Source organism: Rhipicephalus microplus, chromosome 8, assembly GCF_043290135.1.
Source record: "Rhipicephalus microplus isolate Deutch F79 chromosome 8, USDA_Rmic, whole genome shotgun sequence".
In the NCBI taxonomy this organism is placed as follows: Eukaryota; Metazoa; Arthropoda; class Arachnida; order Ixodida; family Ixodidae; genus Rhipicephalus; species Rhipicephalus microplus.
The window spans coordinates 91,775,851-91,790,448 of record NC_134707.1 but is presented as its reverse complement, the minus strand read 5'-3'; the positions used below and the strand labels follow the sequence as shown (position 1 = coordinate 91,790,448).

The 14,598-nt window shown below is 45.3% G+C and overlaps 1 protein-coding gene across 2 annotated transcripts in view; it reads right to left on the bottom strand.

Annotated features, from left to right (window-relative positions):
* Nucleotides 1–11,871: 11,871 nt before the first annotated feature.
* Nucleotides 11,872–14,598, bottom strand: part of LOC142761671 (uncharacterized) — a 54,931-nt gene continuing 52,204 nt past the window's right edge. For both annotated transcript variants that reach the window (XM_075872323.1, XM_075872324.1), the window contains exon 4: nt 11,872–12,112. In XM_075872323.1, coding sequence (XP_075728438.1) covers nt 11,955–12,112 — 158 coding nt within the window. In that variant the 3' untranslated portion in view covers nt 11,872–11,954. The remainder of the gene's footprint in view (nt 12,113–14,598) is intronic.

The following is a 14,598-nucleotide window of genomic DNA, read 5'->3' as shown; positions in this document are numbered from 1 at the left end:
GCGACAAAGAAAGAAAATACCCCTTATCGCGTATTGACGATTCACTTGACAGGCTGAGGCATGCACGCTTCTTCTTGTCGATGGACCTGAAAAGCGGATATTGGGAAATCGGTGTCGATGTTCGAGACAGAGAAAAGACTGCTTTTGTTACGCCTGACGGGCTTTACGAGTTTAAAGACTTCGGATTGTGCTCAGCCCCAGCAACATTTCAGAGACTGATGGATACAATCCTATCAGGCCTTAAGTGTCAGATGTGTCTAGTTTACCCCCACGACGTCATTGTTTTCTCAGCAACATTCGAAGAACATATAGGACGGCTGCTATTAGTATTTAGAGCAATACGGTCCACTGGCTTAACACTGAAACCTGAGAAATGTCATTTCGGTTTCAAGGAACTCCGATTCTTAGGACATGTGGTGAGCCATGAAGGTGTTCATCTGGACCCCGACAAAATTGATGCCGTCCAAAAATTTCAAGTGCCAACGGATAAGAAGGCCGTGAGACGTTTTCTCGGCCTTTGCGCCTACTACCGTAGGTTTATCACAATTTCTCGCACATAGCGTCGCCTTCGACACGAATAACGAGAGAGGATGTTCCATTTTTATGGGGCGAAGTGGAGCAAGCAGCATTTGACGATTTACGACAGCGCCTGCAGACACCACCTGTGCTTGCTCACTTTGACGAGGACGCTCCTACCATGATCCACACTCATGTCAGCAACGTGGGTTTAGGCGCTGTACTCGTCCAGTGGCAAGACTCAGCCGAGCGAGGGATTGCATATGCAAGTAGGCCGCTTTGCCGTGCCGATTTACATAATTTCACAACAAAAAGGAATGTCTTGCTGTGGTATGGGGAGTTATGAAGTTTAGCCCATACCTCTACGGCCGTCCCTTCTACGTAGTCAGCGGCCACTACTCTTTTTGCTGGCTGAACAACTTGAAGGAGCCATCTGGTCAGCTAGCGCGATGGAGCTTACGCCTACGAGAATTCGATATGACGGTCGTCAAAAGTCGGAACGGCAGCACTCTGATGCCAATTGCTTATGCAGGTCGCCTATAAAGCAAGACGATGTCTCATAAGAGGATGACATGGCGTTTTTTAGGAGTGGTCGACACGGTCACCATTTCGTCTAAGCAGAAAGAAGACAGCGAGTTGCTTCCCCTTATTAATTTTCTTAACGACCAGTCTACAAGCGTTCGCAAGATATTTGCAAGGAGGCTGCCAATATTCTGCTTGCGCAGTGGTGTCCTATATAAGAAGAACTTTTGCTCCAGCGGAAATGCCCACTTACTTGTCGTCCCAATATCAATTCGTGATGAGATCCTGAGCGCTTGCCACGATGATCTTACCTCTGGCCACCTTGGATACACGCGCACATTGGCCAGTATCCAACAGAAGTACTACTGGCCGAAGCTTTCAGGCGCTGTAAAGCATTGCGTCCGCACGTGCCTCGATTGTCAGCGAAGAAAACCGCCGCCTTTAAAACCAGCCGTATTGTTGCTGCCAGTTCAAGTGCCCACCATGCCTTTTGCACAAATCGAAATGGACCTCCTTGGACCATTTTTGACTTCGCACACTAGAAACAAGTGGGTAATTGTCACTACCGACTATCTTAATGACTACGCAGAAACAAAGGCTTTATCAACCGGAACCGCAGTAGAAGCGGCACAATTTTTCAGTAAAAATAACGTTCTGAGGCATGGTGCTCCTAGAATTATAAGAACGAAGAGAGGTACCGCTTTCACGGCCATGCTCCTTAAGTCAGTGCTTGAGCTGAGTGGAACAGCGCATTGAAAAACCACCTCCTACCACCCACAAACCAATGGCTTAACAGAACGCCTCAACAAGACAATTGCCGATATGCTGAGTATGTGCATCGACGTATATCATAAAAATTGGGACGACGTTCAACCACACGTGACGCTTGCCTATAATACGACGCAGCAGGAAACTACCCCAAGCACGCCAATTAGTCTTCTTTATGGCCATGAAGTGACGACAATGCTTGAAGCCATGTTGCTGCACGACTGCGACGATTCAGACACGGATGTTCAAGCTTTTACTGAACAAGCTGAAGAGGCACGGCCGCTAGCACGCATGCGAATCGCCCGGCAGCAGAGTTACGGCGCACAACGTTATAAGCTGCAACACCGATACGTCACTTATCAACCAGGTGAGAAAGTGTGGGTCTGGAGCCCTATTCGCCGACACGTTCTTTCTGAAAAGTTACTGAAGAACTACTTTGGCCCCAAAAATACTGTAAGGCGCCTAAGTGACGTTAATTATGAGGACATCCCTGACAGTTCCTCGCGAACTCGCCAGCTGAAATCAGAAATCGTACATGTTGTGCGGATGAAGCCATATTGCAGTAAGCCAGTTGCATAATACGTGAACTACATACACCGCGCATTTCATAGCAGAGCATCATCCCGATGCTCTGCTACAAATCACGCGGTGTATGCGAAGGCTGTATTCGAAGGGAGTTCCTGGGCCCTTCCAGGAACTCCCTTCGAAGCTCATAATCTACAACGAATACCCGACATGTACAATTAGGTTTTAATGAAGCGATAGTGTACTTATCGAAGGAAGCATAATTTTTTCTTGGTGATCTAGCGCACTTGAAACCCTACTTTTGCCCTTATAGCACACGGTCGACTGGAGAGTGGAAGATTCTTTACACACGTACTAATTATGGTCGACAAATGATGTGCTACTCACTGTCACTAATATAAAAAAGTTGCGTGCAGAAAAACATTCCTACTTTTCGTTTCGTACGTAGTGTTTTGTTGCTATATTGTGTAATGACTGTGGCTGTTGCTTCGTTCTCTATAGGTGCGAAAGCCTCTATCGAGCCTTAATGGCTTTTTGATTTTATCCCACAGCATTACTCTTGTTTCTTTTGAAATGTCTCCCTTGATGATCAAATTTGAACTGTTGGGAAATAAATATGTGCAAATAAATTGAGGAATGCTTCGGGTAAGGTATAACTTATAACTAAACGCTGACAACTGGCCAATGTACTTAATACTCTCACTTTAGATATATATATATATATATATATATATATATATATATAGGAGTGTAACAATAAGTGAATTCTGAATGCTTTCCGTACCTTAACACACAAGACTAACTCTCTTTCCAGATTTTCAAAAGTGCGAAATGTACATAAGGAACAGTCATTTCAAAATGGGACCCACACAAGGTTGTAAGAAGTTTTTTGAGAAAAAATGCACAGGCAGACGATATAAGCCTTGCAATACACATTGTACCAATAAAGGCAACAAAAATATCTTGCTAAAATAAAAAAAGTAGCAATCATGCGTCTGCACTAAATCCTATGACATCTGATTGGTACACATGTTTTCCTAGCTGTGTTGCCCCACCTGTAATTTTTATTCATTTTATTTGTAGCTTTCCCCAGTGTTCAACACGTGCCCCGCCGCGGTGGTCTAGTGGCTAAGGTACTCGGCTACTGACCCGCAGGTCGCGGGTTCGAATCCCAGCTCCGGCGGCTGCATTTCCGATGGAGGCGGAAATGTTGTAGGCCCGTGTGCTCAGATTCGGGTGCACGTTAAAGAACCCCAGGTGGTCGAAATTTCCGGAGCCCTCCACTACGGCGTCTCTCATAATCATATGGTGGTTTTGGGACATTAAACCCCACGTATCAATCAATCAACCAGTGTTCAACATGCTATTATAGGATACAATAGAAATATACCGGGCCGTTGTGGGGCCCGCAGCACAGTTGTAGCGAAGGCTGGCAGAGTGGCCCTTCAAGAGTCTGTTGTAGACTGTTACTACGTCTTTATTCATCATAGGCTGAAACTCACAATATTCGTAACCTTCTGCTGAATCATAATAATTTTCATTAAGCAGAGAACAATCGCGATTGTCACTATTGTTTCTTCTGTGGAGAACACATTTTCAGGGAATCTGTGATCGGTTTGCTCTTCGAGTGGCTAATTACGTTAAAGAGTTATGGCTGAGCTTTCAGTAGCAGCAACCGACGCATTGCGCAATTCGCAGTTTAGGACAAATAGGGCAGAACTGGGCAAATCATTGATGGTGCAGTGTGAGAGGTATTTTTGTGTGCATTTTTATTAGAATAATATTCGAAGGACATGAAAGATCCCGGCAGATTGAGCAAGAAGTCATTTGATTCGGTGTTCAGTTGTCGAAGAGGCTGGTGTAAAAAGCGCCTGCAAAAAACCGAATTCCTGATTGGCGGAGAAGGTGAAGCTTCTTGAGAGTGTTCGCTGCCGCAAACTGATCAACGATGGCACCGCTATGTCAACGTGTGCCTTTGAGGCTTCCTGTATATTCGCCAGGCACTTCCTGTCACTACGCTAAGCAGTGCTTGAAAAACATTAAGAATATTCACAGTTGTAATACACTGCTTTTTGTACAGTTGAAGCTTTTCAAAGATAGATAAATCAAGAACACAGGCAGGGTCAACACTCGCACCTCGTGAAGAGTGGCCTTCGCTTCCACGAACATGGCCTGATTCAGGGGTGCAACGCATTTCACCAATCTCGATACCCTCACAAACCGATGATCGCCAAATAATTAGCTTCTTGTAGACCCTTATCAGTGCAATGCGCATGCTCCTAAGTAGCATGACGACCCCGTTGGCGCAGAGCACGCTGAATGTGCTGGACACGTTGAGCCTGGCACTTGACGCCTTACGATAAAAATATGGATTCCTACATGATATCCTTTTGAGAGGATGTTAAGAACCCATCTGTCTTTCAGTGGAATGCCAGAAGTCTTAGGCCATGCATGTCCAACTTCCGACAATATGTATTCACGAACGAGTTCTCCATAACTGCGATATGGGAACGCAACCTCTCAGCTCCCATGACACTGTCGGGATATGTGTGCTCTATGTCCTCCTCCCACGAAAAAAGCAGCAAGGTTGTTCTGTGTACATACGGCGCGGCTTTCCTTCACCGTGTACCACCTGACGAAGAGAACCAGTGCGTTTGCTTAAAAGTAAAAAAGAAAGACCACGTTTATAATAATCGGAGCATACTTATATCTAATAAGTCGTCCATACTGCTAGCGTTTGCGAGGAATGATCTTTCTAGCCGTGGTGGTAACTGGAGGCGTCAATATCCACTATTACTTGTGAGGAAGCTCCAGGGTCAACATTACAGGTAAAAAGTTGGTCTGCTTCACTTTGATTGTGAACTTGGTTTCATGAGTGATGGCAGCCATACTTATATGCGTGGATAAGCGTATAGAAGTTGCCTAGACCTTACTTTCATGCCATGCTCATTCGGCAGATGAGTGCAATGGGTTTCGCATTGGGAAACAAGGGGTAGTTACTACATCTCAAAATGCCTGAAAACTGACGGTTTTCTGAATATCAAGTCTTCCAGAGCCGTCCACCGATAGGCCGAAATGCAAGGTAATCATGGCAGACTGTGTTGGTGCTCACCCTTCTACCTAGAGGACGCAATAAAGAGTGCCCTACAGTCAACCACACATTAGCTGTCGGTGAGCTCACCACGCACCAATATGGACATTGAACTAGAAAATCTTCGAGCGATTCGTCGTCGTGCAGAACGATGGTATAGACGAACTAAGTGCATTCATGACTTGAGATCGGCCAGACGTACACAAAAAATTACAGATTCACACGGACAAGCTGGATAAGCGACAATGGGTATCTTTCTGCGAGTCGTTGGATCCAAGAAAACCTCTGTAAAATATCTGGAGAACTGTCTGTTTTCATACAACCGTTGGTCTGCGCTGCACACTTATATTTCTGATACTTCACATACGCTGCAAAGATTGACTTCGCAGAATCATTCTGCGAAATAATTGTCCGTGGGGCAAATTCAACTGGGACGAGAACGACTGTTCATTATTTTCACGTGATCTATGAATAGAGTTTTCATATTCCATGCAAGAACTGAATGCTGCGCTTGATTTTTGCTCACGTTCTTGAGCGCCAGGACCTCACGGTGTCACCTACTGCGCTTTGTGCCACCTAGTAGATCACGCTCCGAAAGCACTCTTCCTGCTATAGGACGACTCCTGGCAAACTGGCACTACTTCACATGAATGGAATTGAAGCCACCTGTTTCCTCTTTTCAAAGCCAACTAGCCACGTTTGGGCATTTCGACCTACCAGCCAATCGATCTCGCGAGCTTTGTGGAAAAAGTTTGGAGGAAATGATTCTAACGCGCCTTCATTCGTACATATATCCGGATGTCATGTCCGGATTCCGGTGAAGCCGATCATCTAACGACAAGTAGTTTACATCGACAGAGTCTCATAAGGCCTGTAAACGAATATCCGCTGCTCAGTTGCCTCACATAAAGGGTCTTACGACAATGTCACTCACGAAGCCATCCTCAGCGCATTACTAGTAGTAGGACGAGTTGGACTAGTCGACAAGTAGCCAAGAAGTTTACAACTTTCCAATTAAGCTGAATAAATCTTTGTATGAACGTCAGGTGTGACTAAATTTGATCTTCACTCTCGACTTCAGAAGGCAGTATCAGTGACATCGCACTATCTACGTATACAAGGGCTCAAGATCGCAAGTGTGCAGTCGTGGCGTTTACCAGAATTGCAATAACCACTTAAGGCTTATCAATTCACGGGCAATTGATATCATCCAGCCAGAGTCACGGGTTCTTGCGAGTCGTAAGTGACCGAGACCTGTCCTCGACTCCACACTTAAACTTCTTAAAAGAGCGGCTGCCTGCTATTTGTCACTTGTTTAAGTTCCATTCCGGGAAAGTCTGGGGAGTGTTCGTCGAGTCCATGTTACAGCCCTACAAGGTAATATTGCTTCGATTGCTGTGGTAGAACCTACCTGTAATATGTAACATATCACCCTGCGCGCAATCCAAAACCTACAAGCCGAGGCTCTTAGGATATGCTTTGGTTTACCCCGCGGTGCATCGACGGCTCGAACCATTGCTGCTGTGCAGGACTACCCAATCAAGACGCCCATCACCGTTGAAACGATGCCTACTTACCAAGAAAATATGCTAGGAACCATTCTCACCACTTGGTTAGCCTCGCCACTGAAGAGCCCGTACGGCATTTAGTTCAGTTGTCTTTGCACATCGTGCATGATTTGCCCCGCCGCGGTGGTCTAGTGGCTAAGGTACTCGGCTGCTGACCCGCAGGTCGCGGGTTCAAATCCCGGCTGCGGCGGCTGCATTTCTGACGGAGGCGGAAATGTTGTAGGCCCATGTGCTCAGATTTCGGTGCACGTTAAAGAACCCCAGGTGATCAAAATTTCCGGAGCCCTCTACTACGGTGTCTCTCATAATCATATGGTGGTTTTGGGACGTTAAACCCCACATATTAATCAATCAATCATCGTGCATAATTTAGGCTAGGTTACAGGCCTGCAGTCAGGCACCGCGATGCATCCTCCGTGGTGCCTGACCAATGCCACCACAAAAAATATTTTCAGGCCTGCTCGCTGCCGCCGTGACGTCACTCATCATGCCGGAACGAGCGCATGAACGGGAGGCTGTGAATTGATTGCATCCGTCGTCTCCCGTTAAGAGATAAAGCGTTCGCAGCGACTTTTACAAACTTAACATATTTATTCTACCTTCTGCGCCAAAAGTCACTGGTTAAGCAATGTATTACGCTTGAAAACGTTTGGAGATTTGTATGCGGGTCATTTGGTCTATGGAAATGTCGAAAAATGTGTGCTATGAAACGTTTGGTTGATCCATAGGAGCAAATTTGATGTACCAACAAAGTGACGAAATAAAAAAAGGCATACTTTATTCACCATTATTTATTTAAACACACACACACCCATGCACACAGACACTATCTGGAACACGCGGAGAAAGTGTTCCTACTCATTTGCAAAGTTTCTACAGTTTTATTTGTACTCCTTTGAACACCCGTTTTTGTAGACACGTTTTGTAGAACGCCCGTTTTGTAGAACACCCGTTTTTGTAGACACAGAGGAGAGCGTGTGCTTCTGCCACAAGTATGTTATTCAGAACAAAATAAGGTTGATCATTTCCGCAAAAGTAGAAACATCTTTTGTTTTACAAAAATTTTTTGGGACCGTCACAAGGAGCGGCTTTTTCTCTTTTGCTCTGGTTCCTCTCTCGCTGTTGCGTATACAGTGGCTAATATGGCTTAGGGCACTGAAAAAGTGTTAATGCTGAATCTAGATTGATTCGTGTAGCCCCCGTATGTACTGCTACTGCGCTGCTGGTACTTATATCTGCATACTTGATCGAGATTTTTATGTTTTTAGCTTCAAGTAGAACGAGAACAGCTGAAAACCATTTAAAAAAGCGGTTTACTGTAAGCGTCTTCACGAAATTCAATTTCAAGGAGACATATTAGACTAAGAGTCTGGCAAGGCTGGCCCAAAATTATAATGCCGAATGAAAGTGGTTTAAACACCGGTAATAAAATGTCATGCACAAAACTGATGCACTAAGCAATTCAACAGCATTCCTTCTATTTTTCTCAACGAAGTAAACGTATATGTAATACAAGAAGCCCGCAGTGCTAATTGGCACTAGCAATTTGTTTACCGACCCTGAAAAAAAAAACGCCTGTTCGGAAACTGTACTGCCACGCGCGTTTATTATTTTAATGCAATCGCTCTTAGGCGAACAAGTCAGAAGCACACATGACCTCTCCATTTATGTGCAAGTACGGAACATGTTGTCTCCACTATAGTGCCACGATTTAAAAATATTTAGTACGCACGCACGTACCTCCGTGTCACGAAGAAAACGGATGTAGACGTCAGCTCTACGAACGACACGTTCCAAATCAACACTCGCAACTTTCGTTCTTTTGCCGCGGCAATTCACTGCGCAGAATAGCCCAACCACTAAGATTTGCAGCCGTACAGATTACGAATATCCAAAACAAAGGCGAATTACATATCTACGCTACAGTTCACGAACACCGGAAAACGCGCTCGTGAGTCACCAACAATCGTGCCAGCACGCCACGAAAACTTTCATCAGGCTTAGTAATCCATGTCCGTCGAGCCACGATAGCAAGCGTAGGCTGATCTATGTAGCGAAACGCACCAGTTTAAACTTAGTTACGTCAGAGACCACTGCAGAAACAATGAGCAGGCCTGAAATTATCTAGGTGGAATCGGCCTGGCCGTTCCACAAGTACGTCGTACAATTCCAGGAATGCAGAAGAAGTCACAGTTGTCTTCGGCAGGTATAAAAAAATTAGTCTGATCCTCTTGCTCGAAATTTACAGTAACCGCGTGCACATATACTATGATGGTTCAACCACAACGTCTGGTTGTGGTGGTGCGGTGGTTATGACCGCAAAAGGATAACCCTGCGAACCAAGCTGTCACATGTTACTACATTTACGGCGGTAGAACTTGCAGCTCTGTGCAGTGCCCTAGAGTATCGCATCCCAGAGACGAAGCTAGTGGGCTGTATTTTCCACTGGAAACTGGCCTTACAGTGCATGCGCTCAGTTATTCGATAGGGTTGCCATGAATAGCTAACGTACGATATTGTCCTGCCGCGGTCGTTTAGTGGTTAATGGACACGGCTGCTGACCCGCAAGTAGCGGGATCGAATCCTGGTTGTGGCATCTGCATTTCCAATGACGGCGGAAACGTTGTAGGCCCGTGTGCTCAGATTTGGGTGCTCGTTAGAACCCCAGGTGGTCTGAATATCTGGAGCCCTCCACTACGGAACCTTTCATACTCATATGGTGGTTTATGGACGCTAAAACCTACAAATTGATCAGTCAATTAACGTACAATATTGTCAAGTTTTCTCAACACGTCACAAACACAGGTCACGAGGCCAATTTTAAGTGGCTACCTAGTCACTGTGGGATCAGTGGCAATGGTTCCGCACACAATGCAGTTCGCACAACTCACCAAGAAGAGCACAGCCTTGCGATTTCTTTATCAAGGACAGACGCTGCAAGGCAACGCCTGGTGGATTTCAGGCTTCTGCCAAGCACTAGTACGTGCGTTGAAGACTCCTTCCGCAATGTGCCGTTCGTATAGTGTTCTTCTTTCTTCTAAGCAGTTTCGTAAAATAGTGGTGCTCTGTAATCGTTCTATTGGCCGAGGTTCTATTGACAGAGGCTCAATGAACTAGCGATCGTAAAGCTGGAAGCTCTATTGGGATCGGGCGCAGAATCGAGAGAAGCAGGTTGCCTTCGTATACATTTGAGTGAGCAGAAAATCTGCAGTCCAGGCCAGCAACCATGGGAATAATTTCGATGCATAGTGCCACTTCCTCGGGGTTAGCCCTTTTGTGATTCCCTACTTCGTATTATTTTGATGCTTTGTGGGCATAGGAGAAGTGGCGTAGCCAAGGGCTGTCACACCAGACCCGTGCTCCCAACCCAAAACTGTTTCAGTTATGACATGCATACCTCAAGAAAAAAAAACCATTCGCCTGGCTGCTCACTCTGCCAATTTTGGAAGCGTCCCCACCTGTTCCTGATAATTTTTTGCATCCACTCCCCCCCTCCTAGAAGCACTAAAAGTGTTATAATACATAGAGACTTTATCGGAAACATGAATTTTTACATTCATTGCGGTAACACAGCATACCAACACATCCTGTACGTGTGTCGCCAGATTTGCTACAACATTGATTCTACAAATGTTTGGCGCCGTAATGTTCCTTAGAGGTAGGGTGTGCTGGCACCAAGCGCACGAGAAATACGTGCTGAATTCGTGATTCTTTTTACGTGGAGTGTGCTGCAATTGTCGTTACCGTAATTCTTCTTGATGCCTTAACGACGGCAACAAAGTGCTAGTCCATGATCGTACAGGTGGCCGACATAACGGCCTGACACACTAGACAGTTCACAGGGCTCCACTCGTGATCTGAGTGCAGTGGCCCGGTGAACCCAGTCAACGCTGGTTCACACCCAGGACGAGACAGCGATGTATGGAAGGAAGTGCAGAATGAAGCCGATAGAACTCTTTGAGGTCCACCACAGGATGCAAAGATGACCACCACAATGAATCAACAGCCGCCTTGCTCTACATCAGGACAATTTTACCTGCCTCTGTCATATCTTTTTGAGTCTGCAAGTCATCGAACAAGTACCACACTTTCACACACTACAAGCCTGACTCCCCCGTGAGCCATCGCGGACATTTCATCGTCTGGTGAGCCTGTCACATATTTTAGAGCAAACCTGTCCCCAATAAAGGCGGTCAGGTAACGAGAAGCTGATAATATTTTTATTGCAGCTGTTATTCAATTAGCTGTCTCGTGGAATGGCAGTCACGTATGCGACACCACGCACCACCCGGCTAGTACCCAGCAGTTTCCGCCAAGTGTGAATGATATTTAACACCAAGATGCTGCAAACTGCGTTCCAAATTAGCTCAGCTGATCTCTAATTCACAAGAACTTCTGATAAAGGGACGATGACCTGTTAAGGAAGTATGTTGCCGATACGAGATACTATTTGGTTAACAGAGGAAACGTTGATTTGGTGTGGTAAGTATCGCAATAGCGAAATTCACAACTGAATAATGCAATTCACTCTTGTTCCTTACGTAATATTTCACTGAAGTCAGAATTTTTTTCTGGAGAGTTATAATTAGATGTATTTTACTACTGTTTCTCACGTATATATTTGTTTGTATTCTGGGCTGCTTATCCTGATTGATTTGATTTAACCTACATGTTACTTTTTATCATCTATTATTTATCATTTGATCTGTATACTGCTTATTTGACCTTTAATTTATTATAACTTTGTGTGATGAATTTTGTATTTCCATTTGTACCGCTGATGCTGAATGCCAACCGGAGTGGGAGCCGTTTGTTAGGCCTTCGCAGCCTTTTGCTCCTGCTCCTTCTTTCTGTAATAAAACCACAAATAATCTTCACAACTGAAAAAAACTTCAAAACTTTATTTAGTGCCAGTGAATCATCATTTTCTTATGTTCAACAACTTTTTTAGACATTTATTTTTATCAAAAAGATTCCTGGTTGTGCTGTTGTCTTTCACAGTCACTCATGTTGAATTGCATGGGTTGGTCGCATTTGCACACCTTTAGGTATTGTTTCTTGCAGAACTCAGAGCTGGTGTTGAACAGATTGTTTACCCATAGCTCCCAGCTTGAAACTACACCTGTAAGAGGAAAAACAAATACATACTTAGCAGATTAAGTGAGGTTAACATGACCAATAAAATTATTTATTAAGCACTATAACATGTGAGAGGACAAAGCACCATAAAACTTCAGATAAAAATATCCGGATTTGAAGCACGCAAAACAAAGTACGAAGATTACGGTGCCAAGGTGCTTGTGATACATAACATCTATTGAAACCATCGGTTACGTCATCGGTGAGAGAAAAATAAATTGGCAGGTCCCACGAACTATAAGAACCCAAGTTATTTTGAGCCCGAAGAGAAAAGGTGCCTCTGATCGCAATTTTAGCCCTAGTGAAACGCCAAAGATGTGTCCAAATTATGCAGACATACAGAACGTACAGATATGCACGTTCAAAAGCCATATATGCTTTATAATACCAGTTGTTTACAGCTGCGTAACATTGCCGGCATCAACATGTGGTGCTTCCTTTCATAAATATTGACAGTGTACCTACAATTTCGTGCAGTGCGCGCTAGAATATCTAGGAGCACTCCACAATATTCAGCAACCATTTGTTATGCTTGAGCACGCGAACAAAATTGGCTGAATTCCTTGGCCTCCAGCGATATTGTTCTAATATTCATCGTCGCGTGTATGAAGTCCGATGCGTTTTAGCGCGGATCATTTTATCAATAACCGATGCTTTGAACCCCGATAACACTGACGCGCACTCAGAATAACTCGTAACACTGACTAGGCTACCACTCGCTCGCGAAGCGCACCGGCGGATAAATACAGGCAAGGGCTGCGCATGCGCTGTATACCTAGCGAGCAAGTTTATCGACCCAGTGCATCTGGTTTGGCGCTCTCTTGTTTCAAATGAGTAGCGCTCGGTGCTCTTCAGTGATGCGATAGCGAGGGCGGGACGGATAAAGACTTATTGCATGCCGCGCTCATTATTTCTTGAGTATGAAAACTTTTCAATTCCTTCTGGCTTGTTCTCATGATTTTTTGCATCAATTCTGGGAGACTGCGTGATAGTAAGGCGGCATGGCTGCAACTGTATTGTTTCTTCAGACCTCATTCTTCAGTTTTCATTCATTGTCCTTTGATCAGTAGTAGGATACATTGCTAGTCAGTGATAGTCAGTCTCAACTACGAGCACCATAACACTATATGGCGCTACATCAAAGTAGCTATATATTATTAAGAGGAAGAACATGGTTTATTTTCTCATACAAAGCAAATAATATAGACGTAGCTGTGTTTGGTCGATGTACTCATAGTTGCATCAAACAAAAACACCCCCATTTGCCAGTTCTGTCACAGTCACTGCCTGTAAATATCCTGATAAAACGTTAAATAAGGCCGCGCGTAAGAAAAAAAAAGAAATAAAAAATTACAGCATATCCACGGGGTGGATGATAGAGAGTGGGGCGAAGCATCAGTCCATTTATTCGTTCTTGCTTCCGCCCGTCCATGCGTCCATCCATGCGTCCACCCATGCGTCCATCCGCCCGTCCGTGCGTGCGCCTGTACGTGCGTCCGCACGTCCATCCATGCGTCCGTCCATGCGATCGTCCGTGCATCCACCCTGCGTCCGCCCATGCGTCCATCCGTTCGTGCAGCCATCCGTGCGTCCGTCCTTGCATCTGCCTGTGTGTCCATTCGTCCATCTAGTCAACACTCCAAGTACAACAATCTCACATCTTTTCATTATATATTCCGCATATAGAAGCACCGCCATCCAGCAGACATTCCAAGGACTAAACGAGAGGTGGCACACGCACACTTTCTTACGGCTGGCGCTTCGTGTCTACTTCCCACCTTTAACCACCTCGAGTTCATGGTATATACTAGTTCACTGTATTCATGGCACTGCGGCCCAACGCTCGCTAAACCTTTCTAAAACAAAGGAGGTTACGTCTAGCAAGTATAACGTAGCAACCTTTTCTTGTCAGATACTGCCTAATGTACATGCCAATGGCTGCTAATGGGGAATGAGAAACAGAAGTATTTGGCTTTTAGTTAACGCAAACGCTGCAATTTTTTATTGTTCAACAACGCACAGGAGAAATCTTCCACCGGCACCCCCTTGGAGGTCAAAGCGTAAGACATGTTACGTACTACGAGGGACGAACGGGTGCCGCTTTAAGGAGCTTCGCCCCTAAAACACTGACTCACACAAACACACATGCACGCTGCACGCTCAAAGGCTTGTGCTCTAGCGCAACACATGCAAACCCTGGCGTGCCCTCGCCTGGCAATTTAGCAAGGACATGACTGGAGGATAAAGAACAGCCGCACCAGCCTGCTTACTTTACCACAATTGTGAAGTTGACGAAGACGAAGTATTAAGTCTCCGTTTCCTCGTGCATGGCGCCCGCTAAGCAAGAGCCGCAGTAATCTTTTATGTGACGACGGCGTCCATGCCTCCCCGGCACCTATTCACTTGCCGCAACTGCCATCACTGTTGTGGTACAGCGTCTAGGCATCATCGGTGGCTCCACACCACTGC